Source organism: Lepus europaeus, chromosome 23 (assembly GCF_033115175.1).
Source record: "Lepus europaeus isolate LE1 chromosome 23, mLepTim1.pri, whole genome shotgun sequence".
In the NCBI taxonomy this organism is placed as follows: domain Eukaryota; kingdom Metazoa; phylum Chordata; class Mammalia; order Lagomorpha; family Leporidae; genus Lepus; species Lepus europaeus.
This window is the reverse complement of record NC_084849.1, coordinates 13,102,989-13,119,154: the sequence shown is the minus strand read 5'-3', so window position 1 is coordinate 13,119,154 and position 16,166 is coordinate 13,102,989. Positions and strand designations below refer to the sequence as shown.

At 56.1% G+C, this 16,166-nt stretch overlaps 1 protein-coding gene across 2 annotated transcripts in view; it reads left to right on the top strand.

Annotated features, from left to right (window-relative positions):
* The window catches only part of FBXO21 (F-box protein 21), a 44,808-nt gene extending 29,695 nt beyond the window's left edge, over positions 1–15,113 (top strand). Inside the window, exons 10-12 of one of the 2 annotated variants that reach the window (XM_062182677.1) lie at positions 2,851–3,041; positions 4,446–4,603; positions 12,973–15,113. In XM_062182677.1, the coding sequence (XP_062038661.1) occupies positions 2,851–3,041; positions 4,446–4,603; positions 12,973–13,163 (540 nt within the window). In that variant the 3' untranslated portion in view covers positions 13,164–15,113. Of the gene's footprint in view, positions 1–2,829; positions 3,042–4,445; positions 4,604–12,972 lie in introns of both variants that reach the window. The other variant, XM_062182676.1, reaches the window with a different exon arrangement.
* Positions 15,114–16,166: the final 1,053 nt, after the last annotated feature.

The window sequence follows — 16,166 nt, the reverse complement described above, 5'->3', positions numbered from 1 at the left end:
TTCCCTCCATGCCCCTGGGCCTCTCTGTCCTTTCCAGGCTCCAGGCTGAGGGTGGCTTCTAGAGTTTTCTCTCTCTCTCCTCTCCCCAAGCTGCCCTGTCTCTGGACGGCTCCTGCCTGGCTCTCTCACAGGCGGTGGGCGTGGGCATAGACAAGGGCCTGTTTGCAGCCTGGATCAGTGTGTCCCTTCACTTTTTGACCCTCTGAGTGGCTCCCCTGCTGCCCTGAAGGTCAGACTGGCTCTTCAGTGCAGCTTCCAGGCTCCCAGTGGCCTGACTCTGCCTGCCCAGCTGAGCTGCCTCAGCAGTGTCCCTCGGTGCCGTGTGCCGCACCAGCCACGTCCTCCATCTGCAAAGTCTTGGCGTAGCCTCTGTGCATGCCGTGTGCGTCTGCCAGGCCACCTCTGCTGGCCCCCAGCTCCCTCTGCCCGCTCAAGTCTGCTGAGTCAGCAGGACCTCCTGCCTCCTGGGAGACCCCTGCCCTAGACCCTGCAGAGGTCGGGTCCCCTCCCCCAAGCTGCCTGTGCTTGCCCTTCATGGAGCCTGTTCTGAGTCCATGGTGCAGTCCTTTGCTTCCAGGGACCACATCTGCTGGCTCCTGGCGGCAGCCATTCCCTGTGCTAAGGAGGCACAGTTCCTGGCATGTTGCGGGTGCTAATGAGTAGTTAAGAAGTGATACACCTGATTAGATATGAATGAAGGAGCAGACAAAGAGGACAAGCAGAGTTTACAGAAAGGGGACAGCTCGTCCCCTCTAGAAGGTGGTATTTGGAGAACAGGCCCGTGTGGTGGGCGTGTCCTGACCGGCACACTGAGGATGGTCCTTTAGCCTGCGGCACGGCTGCCAGGTAGGAGCAGGCCCACAAGTAGACCTCACAGGCAGGTGAGTATCAAAGTGGAGCCAGAGTCCAGAGAGCCTCTGCGCGGAGGGGCAGAGTGGGCTGGGTCCGCTGCCCCGTTTGTGGCTGCATTGCCGAGGGAGCAGCCAGGGCTGTTTGCTTCCTGCTGGGCTGCGTTGGAGCTCAGCAGCAGCCCTGAGTCGTTGAGTCGGAGACCACGCGGCCCACAGAGCCTCAGGTGTTGACCGCTGCCTCTGCAGATAGTGAGTCCCGGCTCCCGGAAAGAGGCGCAGCGGAGACAAACGCCTGTGGCTGGAGCACCGGGTGAGGGCTCTGCCCCCAAGGCTGTGGACACTTGGATTCCAGGCCGGAGCACTTGGTTGGGACAGCGCAGTGTCCAGCTGTCAGCCCTGACCTTGGCAAACGCCAGGCCCGGATCACAGTGTCTTCTGTTTCTGCCTCTCCCTTCGCCCTCCGCCACACGTCCTGGGAGGAGGGCTCCGTAACCCTGAACCTTCTCTCCTTGGCCGTAGTTTCAGCTCAAGCCTTCCCTTGTGTTCTGCACATTGTGCGTCCTGCCGTGGTGCTTGTCTGCAGAGGGGCTGCTGGGACAGGGGGGCTGTGTGTGTGGAGTGTAGCAGAGCAGCTTGCTGGAGCCGAGTGGGGCACCAAGGACAGCTGTCATACAAGCACAGTAGAGGCGTATTGTCAGATAGGGTGCTTTGAGCCACACAGGAGAAGTGCTGCAGTGTCCCCGAGGGGCACGTGGTGGGGTTTGGCTCTCAGCCAACTCGTGTTGAAGCTGGGCTTGGGATACTTGGGGTTATGCCACTCTGTCCATTTTTGTGTTTCAAACTTGCTGTGTTTGATGCCCCTACTCTTGCCTGGGGTGGTGGTGGCTGAGACCCAGGCCACACCCTCATGCCAGATCTCCATAACCTCGTGGCCTCAGACAAGTGACTTAATTTCGCTAGGCCTGGGTCCTCTTCTGGACATCAGAAGGGAATGCACTGCCGAGCATCGAGAGGACTGAGGGGCGTCAGACGCTGCCGAGCCCAGAGGAGAGAAAGTGTTCAGGAAACGCCACGCTGCTGTAACAGTATCTTCATGTCACATAAAACTTCCGTTTCACAATACTTGGGTAGGCTCACGTGTATCAGGAAATAGATAGGGAAGTGATCGGTCGTCATTTGATAAGCAGAGAAGCTGGTTCAGAGGTAAAGGCAGCCTGTTTTCCAGGTCTGCGGCTGGAATCCGGTTGTGTGGCCACTAAGCAGCCTGTAACTTGGACTCAGTAAATTGGAAAGATAAGCTTGCCGGGGTCTGCTGAGTGCCGCGTAATTCCATGTGTTTCTGTGGAGGCGCCGGGTGCCGTGAAAGAATGGGACAGTGGAGCCGGGCAGTTCTGCAGGATAGAATCTCTCCCCCCAGCCCCCGAGTTCCAGGTCCCATGTTAGTTCAGATCACGCGAGTGACTGCAGGATCCTAGAGCCCCGGTCCGCACGGCTTCCTTCCTGAAGATGCCAGTTCATCCATTTGGTGCCCTCTCCGTGACCCTTCCTGTCTTACCCAGCATGGGGCACTTGTGCCAAGGCTCCCTCTTGTTCTCCAGTAAAGAAGTTACAGTCTTTCCTCCCAGTTAGTGAGTGGCAGGTTAAATTAGTTTCCTCACTACGTTTTAAAAATGGCCATTCCCACAATCCCCAGCTGACCAAGAGCATCCTGCCCTTTAGGAGCCAGCCCTTCCCTGCCTGTGCTGTGCCTGCCCCACTAGTCCCTCACTCACGTGTCCTGGGCCAGCCCCCAGTGCCACAAGTGAGCTCAGCTCCGGGCGCGCACAGCTCTGACTTGGGGAGGGCCCCTTGGGAAATGGCACGGAGACCTGGCCGGCAGGGCCTGGCCCCCCTTGCTGTCCCTTGTGAGGTTACGTAGGTAGGCCTAGATCCCGTGCTGCGGCAGAGAAAAGGCCTAGCTGAAAATATTATCTCCTAGTCTTTCTGTCTTGTCTTGAAGGTGCTTGACATCCTGCAGCACATCCAAACCCTTGACCCCGGGCAGCACGGGGCGGTGGGCTATCTGGTGCAGCACACCCTGGAGCACATCGAGCGCAAGAAGGAGGAGGTAGGCGTGGAGGTTAAGCTGCGCTCCGAGGAGAAGCACAGGGATGTCTGCTACTCCATCGGGCTCATTATGAAGCACAAGAGGTGAGTGCCGGCTTCTCCCGCCCCGCGGCGCCTGCAGGGAGGCGCCAGCCACCCCGCCGGAGGAGGACCTGACTCCTGGAGCAGCAGCGGGGCCTCTGGCCGCTCGCTAGCGGTCACTCTGCGCGTGCGCCAGAGGCCTTGTAACCCAGCAGTCTCCCGATGCGTTTAGGGACGTTTGGCCCTCCCCTGTGTGGAGGATGGAAGCGGCTCTGTAAGCAGAGAGCTTTTCTCCTGCTTCTCCTGGCTCTTTCTCCTCTATCTCCCTGCGCCCCTGAGTCTTGGGTGAGGCTGTGGGGGACCTGTACCAGGCAGCACGCGCCTCTGTCCCTGGTGATTGGACTCAGCACATCCCACCAGCAGGCTGGAAGCCAAGTGCCCCTCGCCAGGCAGTGCGGCGGCAGAGCTTCCGCAGGGACTCAGGGGCAGGGGGTACTTCAGCGCGGTCTCTGTTTCCGCGTCCCTCGTCACTAAGCCGTCTGCGGTGCGGTATTGCTGTCACGCACACTCCCCGTCTGGGCCCCGGGCGTTCTGCGTACTTCCTGTTGACTGAGCAGCCTCTGTCTGTTGTAGTCGTCCTTCGTCCTGTGTGTGTTGCTGCGTGGTGCACAGCTCTCGTCCCAGTTTGGGGCTAGTGTTGTTCATTCTTTCATTGCATTTCATTCATTTTCTTATGGGGATTTTCAAACACACAGGAGAGCCGAGGGAGCTGAGTGATGAGCCGGGCGATGCTGCTGCCATCTGGCTTCAGCAGTCACCGCGCTGGGCTCCCTGGTCATTGTCTCAGCTCCGTCTTCACCCGCTCCTTCCCTTGTTATTGGCCCAGGGACCAAACACCCTTTCAGTGTCGCTACTCCCATATTGCCTGAAAGCTGCCACTCTGTTTCCTTTTAAATAACATTGGTCATCCTGTTCTTATCTAAAAAGCAATAAGCAGTTTCTCAACACCATCAAATATCCAGTCAGTTCATATTCTCCCAGTTGTCCTTTTTTTTAATAGAATCGGGGTCCTTTGGGCTCTGAGTTTTAATGCTGTCAGACAGGGATAGTCTTGTCCTTTCTGAGCTGTTTGTTTAGAGCTTTGTTGAGTCATGAAGATACCGCGTAGTTTGCAAGTCCTGCGTCTCACATCTGGGTCCCCGGTTTGCTGAAGTTGGTTTTGACAGGTTGTAGTCAGGCCAGGTCCCGGCTCCCTGTCCGTTTGGACGCCCACTTGTCCCATTGCTGTGTTGAGGAGTTCCTTCTTTGCCAGGTGAAGTGCTCTGGTGACAGTAGCAGGGTCCGCACAGAGGCAGGGCTGTCCTGGAAGAGCAGGTGAGTTTGTAAGCAGTGAGCGCCCGAGGAGCCAGGCCGTCGTCTGTGCAGGTTCCCCGGGCACTAACCGGCCACCTGTCTGCTGTCTGTTAGGTACGGCTATAACTGCGTCATCTACGGCTGGGACCCCACCTGCATGATGGGACACGAGTGGATCCGAAACATGAACGTGCACAGCCTGCCTCACGGGCACCACCAGCCCTTCTATAACGTGCTGGTGGAGGATGGGTCCTGTCGATACGCAGCCCAAGGTAAGCGGCTGCTCTGCTGGGCGTTGGGTGGCCCTCGGGCACGTTTGAGCACCCAGCCCTGAGGGCGCAGGGCATCCGTGAGTCAGAGATGCGTAGTCCTGTGGTTAGGACTGATCCTCAGCTGGACCCGTGGGCAGGCACTGGTACAGCCCTGCCAAGGGTTACAGAGCTCACACACTCAGCCCCTCGCATGGCCAGGGCTATTCCCGCGCTACTTCTGATCTCCGTTCCGATATGTCACTGTGCTAGTTAGTTCCCAAAAGTCCGCCCTTCCAGACCCTGCTTGGGCTCCCCTCAGCCCAAGAGAGCCTGTGCCCTGCCCGCACTGCCTGCCTAGACCAGAGCGTGCCACTCGGACACTTGGGGAGCCTCCTAGAGTCCTCTGGTCTTGGAGGCTGGCTGCCAGCGGTGCCGTCTCCGAGCCCCTGCCCCGCCATGTGGCCACTTGTGGGAAGTGCAGTCCACAGCGCGGGCACTAAAGGCACCCGAGAGAGCTGCCCTGTCACCTTTGGTTAGTGTTTGGAGCACTGTCAGCCCTGACAGGTGCTCTCCTGGGGCACATCTGAGTGGAGGCGGGTGGAGCCCGTGGAGGCAGATTCCAGACTAAAAGGCTTGCCGTGGGGATCTCCTGCTCCTTTGTCCCTGTTGAATTTCTCCTCCCTTTGATAGGACGAGGCTGTTTAATGCCTAACTGGGAAGGCATTCACGTTAATTTATTAGAAGCAAACACGAATGCCAGAGGGGGCCGCTGTGCAACAGGCGGCGTTGGAAAGCAGATGAGTTCCACTTGAGAACCTCCATCGTCGTCATCTCATGGGCGTGCAGATGGGTGCACAGGTGTGACAGCAGAGGCACGCGGCTGGGCAGAGCCTTGTCCTGGACTGCTGTGTCCGTAAATCCAGCCCTGGAGATCCTGACGTCTAAGAGCCTTCGAGGCTTCAGAGCTCTCGTGTTAGTTCCTGTGACTTCGTCGGAAGCTGGGAGAGGCCTCCCTGCCTGTCGCCTCAAGGGAAGTGTGTGTGTCGAGGCTGCAGGCTGACCTCTGTCCGTGTCCTGGGGAAGCTGTGGGGTTGACCTGCCCCCTGGGCACCTGCAGCCTTCAGGGCGGTGTGACCTTCTCAACCCGTGTCAGCTGCATTCCGCTGGCAGTTCCTGAAGCTGGACGTGTGATTTGGAAGTCGGCCCATGCTTTGCCAGGGCATTTGCACCGCCACAAAGCACCGGGGGCACTTTACAGTGCACAGCACAGGGTTTACCCAGGAGCCGAGGAGGGTGACTTCATACACTTGAATCCAGCGCCCACGGCTTCGCCACAGTCAGTGTCAGCGTTAAGACTCTCAGCGTTCAGTTTCCTGGTTTCTGGGGACATTTATGTTGACTTTAAATCGGGCTTTTAAAAAGTAGGTGGAAGTGAGTATTTGGTTGTAGGTGTTCTGAACGGGTCCCGATCCAGGCATACAGGGCAGCCTGCAGCAGGAGGTGTACAGTTGATGCTGTCGCGCCTCTGGGAGAAGGCAGGCTCTTGCCACTTTCACCATCTCTGAGATGGAGGCAGACTCAATGGCTGCGGGACCCTTAGCAGGTTGTTAGTACTGAAAGCTCTGCCCTGGGCCCTAGTCAGTGTTTCCAAAGGACTCTGGGTGCTGGGCCGTGGGGTACCGAGATGGAGAGAGCCCTGTGGCAGGCTCCCCTAGACAGGGGGTTGGGGTGGGGGTGCGCTTCCGCAGAGCTCTGTGGGCCTCTCCTGGTCCATCTCCTTTGCTCTCGTGTCGTCTTCAAGTGTCAGTGTGCTGGTGACCCTCCAGACCCTGTTTGCGGTTGATCAGGAGCCTCTCCAATTCCTCCCCTGACCTCATGCTGCTGCCACACCCAGCCACCCCTGCCCGTCCCTTCTCTCTGGAAGGCACCGTTGGGGCCATCTGTGCCCTCTGTCTCCTCACCCTCTGTGCATCCCACTGCTGCTCCCTGCCCCCTGCCCCCTCTCCTGTTTCCCTTCGTGTGGCGCCCGCTCCCAGGCCTGCCCCCTGCAGGGCATCTTGCTCAGCTGCCTCACCACTTCCCCTGCCAGTCCAGGCCTCCTCGCATCTCCTCCTGTCCCTACCCTCAGCTCACATTGAGCACAAGTGCAGAGCGGGGAGGTGGATGGGGAGCGTCTAAGGGGTGAGAAGCCAGTTGTTTCCAAGGTGACTAGAAGTAGGAGCATTTTCAAATGTGCGGCACAGTTAGAAGACACACTGGACACCCTCTTCATCCTCCAGGCGCTCCAACACTGAACGCCTACTGTGTGTGTCTTAGCCTTTCACTGCACCGTTCTGGAAGAATGTCCCAGGCGTTGTGACCTAAACTCAGTCCTACATCGTCTGAGGTGCAGGCGTTTCTCTGCCTCGCCTTGCCCCAGCCACATGATCACGCCTAACACAGGAAGCCGGTTCTTGGTGTCTGCTCTTGGGTCCGCGTTCATGGTGCCCCATGGTCACCGCGTGTGCCGGATAGCCAGGACTAGGGGACCATGCTTGGTGGTTCCTTCTCTGGTCTCTTACACAGTTCCCATTCTGTGCGACCGGCTTTTGTCTTGGAAATCGTCTGCCTTTCTGGAAGTAAAGTCTGACGGACGGATGGATGGATGGATTGACTAGAGTCTCAGCTCTGAGATTTCTGCCAGGGATGCTGAGTGTCAGTGCAGGGCCGTGTGCTCGGCGTCCCGCTCTCCGGGCGGCCGAGCTTAGCCACTTGGCTGAGAGGGTGACTCACCGGAAGACTCGGTTTTCCCTTTGCAATTCGCAACCCCTGGAGTCACCTGTGAGATCCTGTGGCTGTCCTGCTCTCCGAGCCGGTGACGCTGTGGTCAGTTCTAGCGCCTGTGCACTGTTGCCCAAGTCTTTCTGTGAGACTGCAAAGTGCACACTTTCTGCCGCTCTTGCTCCATTTCTATCAACAAGATCTTTCTTGTCCCTCCCCCTTCTCCCTCCCCTTGTCTGCTGGCCACCTCCCTGCCAGAGATTCCTGGATTTTCATTTATCCAATGGGTAATCATTTGGGACAACTTTATTCTCAAATTGTCTCGTATTTAGCCAGTGGGAGATCTTGAGAGTAAATTGTTAAAATGGAAATTTTTGCATTAAATTTATTTGGTTTTTAAACTTTTTTCTCTAAGTAAATTTGCAACCTTTCTTTTCAATGGTCCTGTTAACCAGAGTTGAACCTGTAAATAATGCCTTTCCGGTCATTAGCTGTCCCTGGAGTTGAAGAGTGAATTACAAACCACATACTATACGCCATCTGTGAGCAGTTTTGTCTGCATAAGTAAGAGGATTCTTCCCTGGGTGTGTTAGCTTTCACGTGAACAGCATCTTGCATATGTATAATGGTGCGGTTGTTTTGGTTTTGTGAGAGGCAGACAGACAGAGCTGGTTCACTCCCCAGATGCCCATGAGAGCTGGGGCTGGGCCGGACTAAAGCTGGGAGCCAGGTCTCCCCCATGGGTGGCAGGAAGCCAAGTACTTGACCATCGCCTGCTGCCTCCCAGGGTCTGCATTAGCAGGAAACTGGAGTCGGGAGCCCGGTAATAACCCAGACACTTCCACGTGGGATGCGGTGTGTTTAGCTCTCAGCTCGAGGTGCAGCCCTGGTGAGGAATGTTCCCGCTGGCGCCTGGTACTCTGTTGGCTCTGACAGGAGAGCAGTCCCTTTTCTCGCAATTGCTTCCTGGACCCTGTGGAAAATGAGTGACATAGCTAGTCTGGATTTTAGCCACACGTTTGGGAAGACCAGGAATTCAGCCGATAAGCGAGAATCTTGTTCTTAAATGTGGTGTGTCTTTTTTTTTTTTTTTTTAATTTTTGACAGGCAGAGTGGATAGTGAGAGAGAGACAGAGAGAAAGGTCTTCCTTTTGCCGTTGGTTCACCCTCCAATGGCCGCCGCGGTAGCGTGCTGCGGCCGGCGCACCGCGCTGATCCGATGGCAGGAGCCAGGTGCTTCTCCTGGTCTCCCATGGGGTGCAGGGCCCAAGGACTTGGGCCATCCTCCACTGCACTCCCTGGCCACAGCAGAGAGCTGGCCTGGAAGAGGGGCAACCGGGACAGGATCGGTGCCCCGACCGGGACTAGAACCCCGTGTGCCGGCGCCGCAAGGCGGAGGATTAGCCTAGTGAGCCACGGCGCCGGCCTTTTTTTTTTTTTTTTTTTTTAATATTTATTTATTTATGGCAGTTACAGAGGGGCAGAAAGAAAAGAGAGGTCTTCCATCGCTGGTTCACTCCCAATTGGCTGCAACGGCTGGAGCTGAGCCAATTCGAAGCCAGGAGCCAGGAGCTTCTTCTGGGTCTCCCATGCAGGTGCAGGGGCACAAGGACTTGGGTCATCTTCTGCTGCTTTCCCAAGCCATAGCAGAGAGCTGGATGATTAGAAGTGGAGCAGCTGGGACACACTGGTGCCCACATGGGATGTTGGCACTGCAGGTGGCAGCTTTACCCGCTATGCCACAGCGCTGGCCCCATGGTGTGTCTGTAGTGGTAGTGCACCCCGTAGGATGCGTGGTCCACGCTATGCACTGCCCACATGTTAGCACCCTTTTCCAGAGTTTAATCTTACACTTCCCAACGGAACTCTGTCCTGAGGCAGTGCACTTGTGCTGGCCAATGTAGGGCATGAGTGAGAGGATCCTGCGCCAGGTGGAATATAAGGGGACAGTCATTACAGAGGGCAGCCTGGATGCTCTTGGCTCCCGAGATCAGATGAGATGGGCCGCATTCAAGATGGAAGAGCTGTAGACAGACGCTCCCTTGAGTGGCACAAACCCCAAGTGCTACTCCTCCCACCCTGCAGTGCCACCTGAGTCCTCACCTAGAAGCACATTGAGAACTAAGTGCCGGGAGCCTGTGGCCCTTGTTAGAGCAGCAGGGTCATTGTCACTTAAGCACTGGCAGGCTGGGGTCTGTGCGGACTGGAAGCCTGGACTGCCGTCTGGGGAGCCGGTTGCACATGTGAGGACACCCAGTGTTCTGCAGATCCATGGGCGGTGTTTGCACACACATTTGTGTTCACAGCACGGTTAGGAAGACACAGGAGGGACTGGCACAGGGCAGGGGTCCGGGGCGGACTCACAGCTAGCATTTCCCTAAGTTTACAAGCTTTGTATTCACATATCTGGGGTCACTGGAAATTTTAAAATAAAACAAGCAGATGCATTTCTCTGAAAACTTGAAGGGAATCTGGAGCGGCGTCTCCAGATTTTGCAAAACTTTTAAGTCTACGATTCTTACTTTGCTTTAGATCTGACTTTCTCTTCAGTTTCCTGAGAACCTTCTGTAGGAGACCGGTGTTTATTTCCTTTCATAATACACACGTGCTCAACTTCATTATCTTGTCTTCTCCTTGGAAATTTTCTTGTCACTATTTCCTATTTATCTCCTTTTTTTATTTTTTTAAAGATTGATTTATTTATCTGAAAGAGTTACAGGGATAGGAGAGACAGAGAGATCTTCCTTCTGCTGGTTCACTTCCCAAATAGCTACAAGAGCCAGAGATGGGCCAGGCCACAGCCAGGAACCAGGAGCTTCCTCCAGGCCCACAGGTGGCAGAGGTCCAAACACTTAGGCATCTTCACTGCTTTTCCCAGGTCCTTCGTTAGCAGGACGCGAACCGATACCCAGATGGGATGTTGGCATCGCAGGCAGTAGCTTTATCTGCTGCACCAACGCCTGCCCCTGTCTAGCTCCTTGGCAGGTTGAAAGGCCAGGTGCTGAGTCCAGGCCTGGTCCCTCTCTGCCAGCCGGTGGTGGGCCCAGCGGCTCCCTACTGGACTCCTTAACCTGGTCAGTCGTTCCCAGCGTTCCTGCCTGGACTTCTTGCGCTCTTGTTCTGGGCCCACGTTCACAGTCCTGTGGCAGCTGCCTAGTCGTGTTGTGTGACAGACCTAGCGTGATAACCTGGGCTCACGCTTCCCTGTCCCTCACACAGAAGCTAGATGTTACCCACACCAAACTGCTTTGGAAGAGAAGGAAGGGGGCGGGAGGAGGGGGACAATGAAGCAACTCGGAACATGGAACTCGCTTCTTCCGAGCAGGGTTTCTCAGCCTGGGCACTGTCCGTGTTGGTTCTGGGTGATTCATGGGGCGGGCGTGGGTGCCTGTATGTCTTAGGGTGTTCAGCATCCTGGCCTCTCCCCCTGCATGCCAATAGCAGCTCCCAGTTATGACAACCAAAAACGTCCTCAGATGTTGCTAGATGTCCCTTTCAAGGCATCATAGCCCTGGGTGAGACCACAGCTCTTGACAGACTGGCTGCAAAGCAGTTCTCTAAGTCGCCCCCGTGGATTCCTTTTATACGAGCGTCTCTGCCTGCCCGCAGTGACAGGCGCCAGCAGTCCTTTAGAGCACAGGGGGTTTTGTTTGTGATGTTCCCGGATCCGTCCGTCCTTCCTTCCTTCTCTAGAGCAACAGAGAGTGATCTTCCATCTGCTGTTTCACTCCCCAAATGGCCGCACAGCTGGGTCCAGGCCAGGCTGAGGCCAGGGGCCAGGAGCACCATCCTGGTCTCCTACACAGGTAGCAGGGGCCCAAGCAATTGGACCATCTACTGCTGCCTCCCCAGGTACATTAGCAGGAAGCTGAATCGGAAGTGGAGCAGCCGGGACATGAACTGGCACTCTGATATGGGATGCTGGCGTCACAAACAGCTAAATAATCCACTACATCACGGTGCCAGCCCCCCATGTTACAATCATTTCAAGTTTGTTTTCCATTGTATTTGAGAAACTGGGACATCCTCCAGCTGCTGGCTCACTCCATAAATGCCTACAGCAGCCAGGGCTGACCCACGCCAAAGCTAGGAGCCAGGAACTCAATCTGGGTCTCATGTAGGTGCCAGGGACCCGAGGACTTGAGCCGTCGCCTGCCACCTGCCTCCTAGGATCTGCACCAACAGGAAGCTGGGGTCAGGAGCCAGAGCTGAGAGTCCGCCCCAGGCATTCCGACTCGGGGCGCGGTGTCTTAACCGCCAGGCTGAACACACGCTCTTTGATATCGAGTGTGATTTTTATTACTTCCTTTTTACTTGAGAGACAGAGAGCTGTACATGTTTTTACCTCCACACCCCCAGCAGGACCTTGAAGGTAGGTTGCTGATTTTCTTTGTGGCCTAGTGTTTTGCCGAAGTCGTGTGCCAGGGTTGAGCCAGTGGCCTGTGGCTAGATGTTGATGGATCCTGCAGTCCCTGCTGTCAGAGTGCCCTTAGATACACCCCTCCCTTCATCTTGCACAGGATTTGGGGTTTCCTCAGCAGTGTGGGTTCTTCAGCTGACACACCTGAACACCATCTGAAGAAGCAGTTGAAACAGCCTATTAGCGTGAAATTGCGTTAGCTCCATGCATGTTGTGGTGTAAGAAAAAGGCAGTCGCAGATTGGGTTACTCACTCTTCCCTCCTGCCCCCAGAGGCAGACACAGGAAAGGCCGTGCGTCCGAGACACCTGCCGACCCTGTGCTTGCGGGCGTTGAGCCACACACCTCAGGAGTAGTGTGCTGCCCTGTGCATGTCGGCCAGTCCCAGGGCCGGGTGTGCACAGTCTGACTTCCTGTTAGTTCCCCAGGGACATCTGCCTGGCTCAGCTCCTTCCTGGTGCCTGGGCGTGAAGGGTGGGGCTGCTCTCTGCCCTGGACACAGAGCCTCATCCATCTTGGGCCAGGAAAGGTGCCCGAGACACCGTCCTTTGTGCCCGTGGAGGAGCCGTGTCTCGGGTATTTGGGGGGATGTGAGCCGTGTGAGAGGATTTCAGCCTTGTGTACCCCTTGCCTCGGTGTTTCCTTCTTAACCTTGTTGGCAAAGCAGACAGCGGGGCGAGGAGGTGGCACGGCCTTCCCAGGGGGTGGTACGGCAGTAAGAGCAGTGACACACAGGGTGTGGAGGGGCAGACCGCCTCCTGTGCGTCTCCCTGGAAAGGGGCCGCCTGCCTTGCCTTCGCAAGCACATGGCGGCGTCGAAAGGAGCTGGGCAGGAAGGTGTGCATGCGTGGGCCAGGCTCTCCTCAGTGGACCAGCCGAATGGCAGGTCCCACGGAGACCTGTACCCAAGCGGCACAATGGCGTCCACATCTTCCCTGTGTTCTTGGTGTCTCAGAGCTCGGCGAGTCTCTAGTCCTCCAGCCCCTGAGAGCCAGAGTTGTGTTTGGGCCAAACGTCCTGCCTGGAGAGTGCTTCTGTTCCACGCAGGGCCGTCCTGGGGCCCTGTGTGCTGCCCGGGGCCCTGATGCCACAGATGGCTGTGGTCTTTCCGTCTCTCCCGCCTGGAAGGAGTGCTGGGAGGTGCTGTGGACCCCGGCCACTGCTGACGTCTAAGTGTTAATGCGAATGTCCGTGTGCCTCTTTACCAACAGAAAACTTGGAATACAATGTGGAGCCTCAGGAAATCTCGCACCCCGATGTGGGACGCTATTTCTCTGAGTTTACCGGCACCCACTACATCCCCAACGCAGAGCTAGAAATCCGGTACCCGGAGGACCTGGAGTTTGTCTATGAAACTGTGCAGAACATTTACAGTGCGAAGAAGGAGAACATAGACGAGTGACGTCTAGTAGAGGACACTGCACCTTTGCTGCTGCTGCTCTCCCAGAGACCGGGGCTCCGGGGACGTGCCCAGGGCCCCTCTGGATTCACACCACCAGGAAAGCCACTGCAGCCAGTAGTGCTGGTTGCCTCCTCCTAAGTTTAGATAGCGTGTGCTCTCCTCCAGCTGCAAAGACAATGTTGCTCTCCGCCTACACTAGTGAATTGATTTGAAAGGCACTGTGTTCAGTGGCATGGCTTGTACGCTTGTCCTGTGGTGACAGTTTGTGACACTCTGTCTTCATGCGATCTCACAGCTGGCACCCTCAGAACCATTCTCTGTTCACTTTGCATCCTTACATCCGTCTACACTTGTCTCAGAGCATTTCAGTTTGCTGGACAGATGGGGTCGCCCTAGGCAATAACGGCTCTCTGACCTCTGGAACACGCAGTCCCAAGCAGGACTGTCCCTCTCTGCACTGAGGTTAGTCGCGTATTCAGAGGTAAAGTTGAATGCTTTCTTGGCAGCATCTTGGAGATGGAGACATTAACAAACTAATGGTAATTAGAGGCATTTGAATTAATTTTTTTAATATGTGAAACACAGATTCAAGTGTTTATCTTTTTTTATTGTTACTTAGACTGGGAGAATAATAGTTTTCCCTTCCGTATTCCTCTGTTGGGCTTATGCACATGTCTATAAATCATTAGTTTTCTGTTACCCAGAATTCTTTGAGAAAATGCATAATAATGGCCTTTGTGAGTGGACTTTTCCACGTTCATCTACGCTTCCTCCCTTTAAAACGACTACTTTTTTTCTTAATCTGCTCCCGTGTGGCGAGTAGGTGTTAAACCAGTGGTGAAACGTGCAGATCTGACATGAAAACGTTTGCTGTGCGAAGTCGTCCCCTGGTCTGCAGGGACCAGCGTGTGGGGGTTTCACTTCTGTCATCAAAAAAGAAGAAATAATGAGCCTGGAAACTTTCATGCCCTTGGTTCATTCCACGGTCACTTCAGGACTTCTCCGGAAGTCGCTGGGCAGACACGGAGAGTGGGGCCCCCTGGGACGGAGGCGGCATGCCCTCTGCCTTCTCCAGCCGCCAGTGCCCACGGGCCACCGGGGAAGTGTGTAACTTGGTGTCCCCGTGCCGTGGGCTCCTTCCGATGTCATTAGCAAGAGCGTGGAGTGTGCCACTCGACCTGCTGGTTTGGAGCCAGCTAATCTTGTCAGTAACCGGCAGAGCTACCTTCTGGAGTCAGGGCCTAGTTCTTTTGCTCTCTACTTTGAAAATACATTAATAGGCTCGCTCGAGCGAACGAGGCACTGGGGGCCGTGCTGCCGCCAGCCTTGGCCCGTCTGCCCGTCGGCATGCGGCTTCCTCACACCGTGCCGAAGGACTGCCTCCCGGTTACCGTTTGGTTAACAGAGGGTAACCCAGGGATGCCCGAGGTTTGGAAACTTCGTAGCCAGTGAAGGCTGTTAGGCGGTTGTTAGAGAGGTGAGGCTTTGGCAGCCGGCCCCTTCCAGCCTGAGTTAGCTGTTGTCCAGGGTCCACGTCCCTCGTCGCTCCAGTCCGCAGACTGGCGTGGGAGACCGTGCCCTCGCCGCTGCTCGCCTGCCGAGGCGGGGGCACTTTACACTACTCTGCTTTGCAGGCGACGGCGGCCGGCGAGGCCATCTCCAGGAGACGCAGTCCTCAGAAACACAGAGCGTGCCAGCGGCAGCAGCGTGGGTTCTCTGGTTTGATTGCTGTTTCTCTTAGAGTCCTGTCCAAGCCAAGAAAGGTGGCTTTACCTTTGCTGCCCCGATTGTAAATACGGACCGAGACTGTTTTTAAATGTGTTTCTCCATGAATGCTTCCCCTGGCTCCGGGAAACCTGTATCACCTGTGTACGTTGGTATTTGGGCACTTTATATTTTTCTAAAAACGTGTTTTGGATCCTGTACTCTAATAAATCATAAGTTTCTTTTTAAAAATTTTTCAAGAGTTTTCTCCATTTTAAAAAAGCCCTGTTATAAAAGTAGGTCTATCGCAGTGCTAAAGCACTCAGTGTTTGAGATGGTAGCGCTTTTCTCTTCAAATGAATGCCGAGGTCCTGTTGTGCGATGATCACTAGATGGGACTTAGCCAGAGCAGCCGCCCCCGCGGCCTGCCCAGTTCCATTTCAGAACAGAAGGCCAACGTCTGCCTAAGTCTGCGGCTGCCCCTTCACCCTGGCGGGCGCACGGGGCACCTCGATGCTCTCGTGTCCCTGCACGAGCGGGCCCGGGATCCTCTGAGCGTTTCTGGTCGCCACCCAAAGATGGCAGCTCTTTAATTTCGTGAAGATTCCGTGACATAGAATAAGAACTTCAGGTGCGTGGGGGAAGGCGAGGTTCTTGGTGTGTTTTGTTCCATGACTCACATGGCTGTCCATAGCGACCTCGGGATGGCAGTAACCTGTGCCGGGTGACAGTGGCCGTGGGCAGAAGCTGCGCGTGCCAGCCTGGTGTTGTCTCCAGGCCTGTGCCGCGGTGCTCTGCCCTGGGACTCCCTAAGAGATGGCAGGGCGCCGTGCCTTCCTGACCCGGCGGGCCCTGGTCTTTCTTCCCTGACCACGTGCCCTGCTCCCGGGGTCCAGCGTCTGCAGAGCCGCTCTGGGACACCCTGCGTGAGACACATCTGGTAGGGCCAGTGGCTGAGCGTGGTGTCCGCAGCCGTCCACGTGATCAGAGTCTGGAAGGCCGGCCCTGTCACCTCTGCCCCGGCAGAATTGCCCCCTTGAGAAAGCTGGCGCGGTTTTACACCTGCGCTTCCTGCTGCTTCCAGTCTTGGTCTCGCCGTGAAACGTCACGCTGTGTCTGAGCGTGCCTCGCCGAGCCGTGCGGCCACGTTGCAGGCCTTTGGCTTGGGCAGAGGAGGAGACTGCCTCGGGCCCCGCTCTGAGTGAGGGGTGGGGGGCTGCCGACACCTTTGTGTGGCCGTGATGACCAAGGTGCGTTGCTTCCCGTTTCCTGTTCACTGTCTTGGTCACTCTGGGTGCT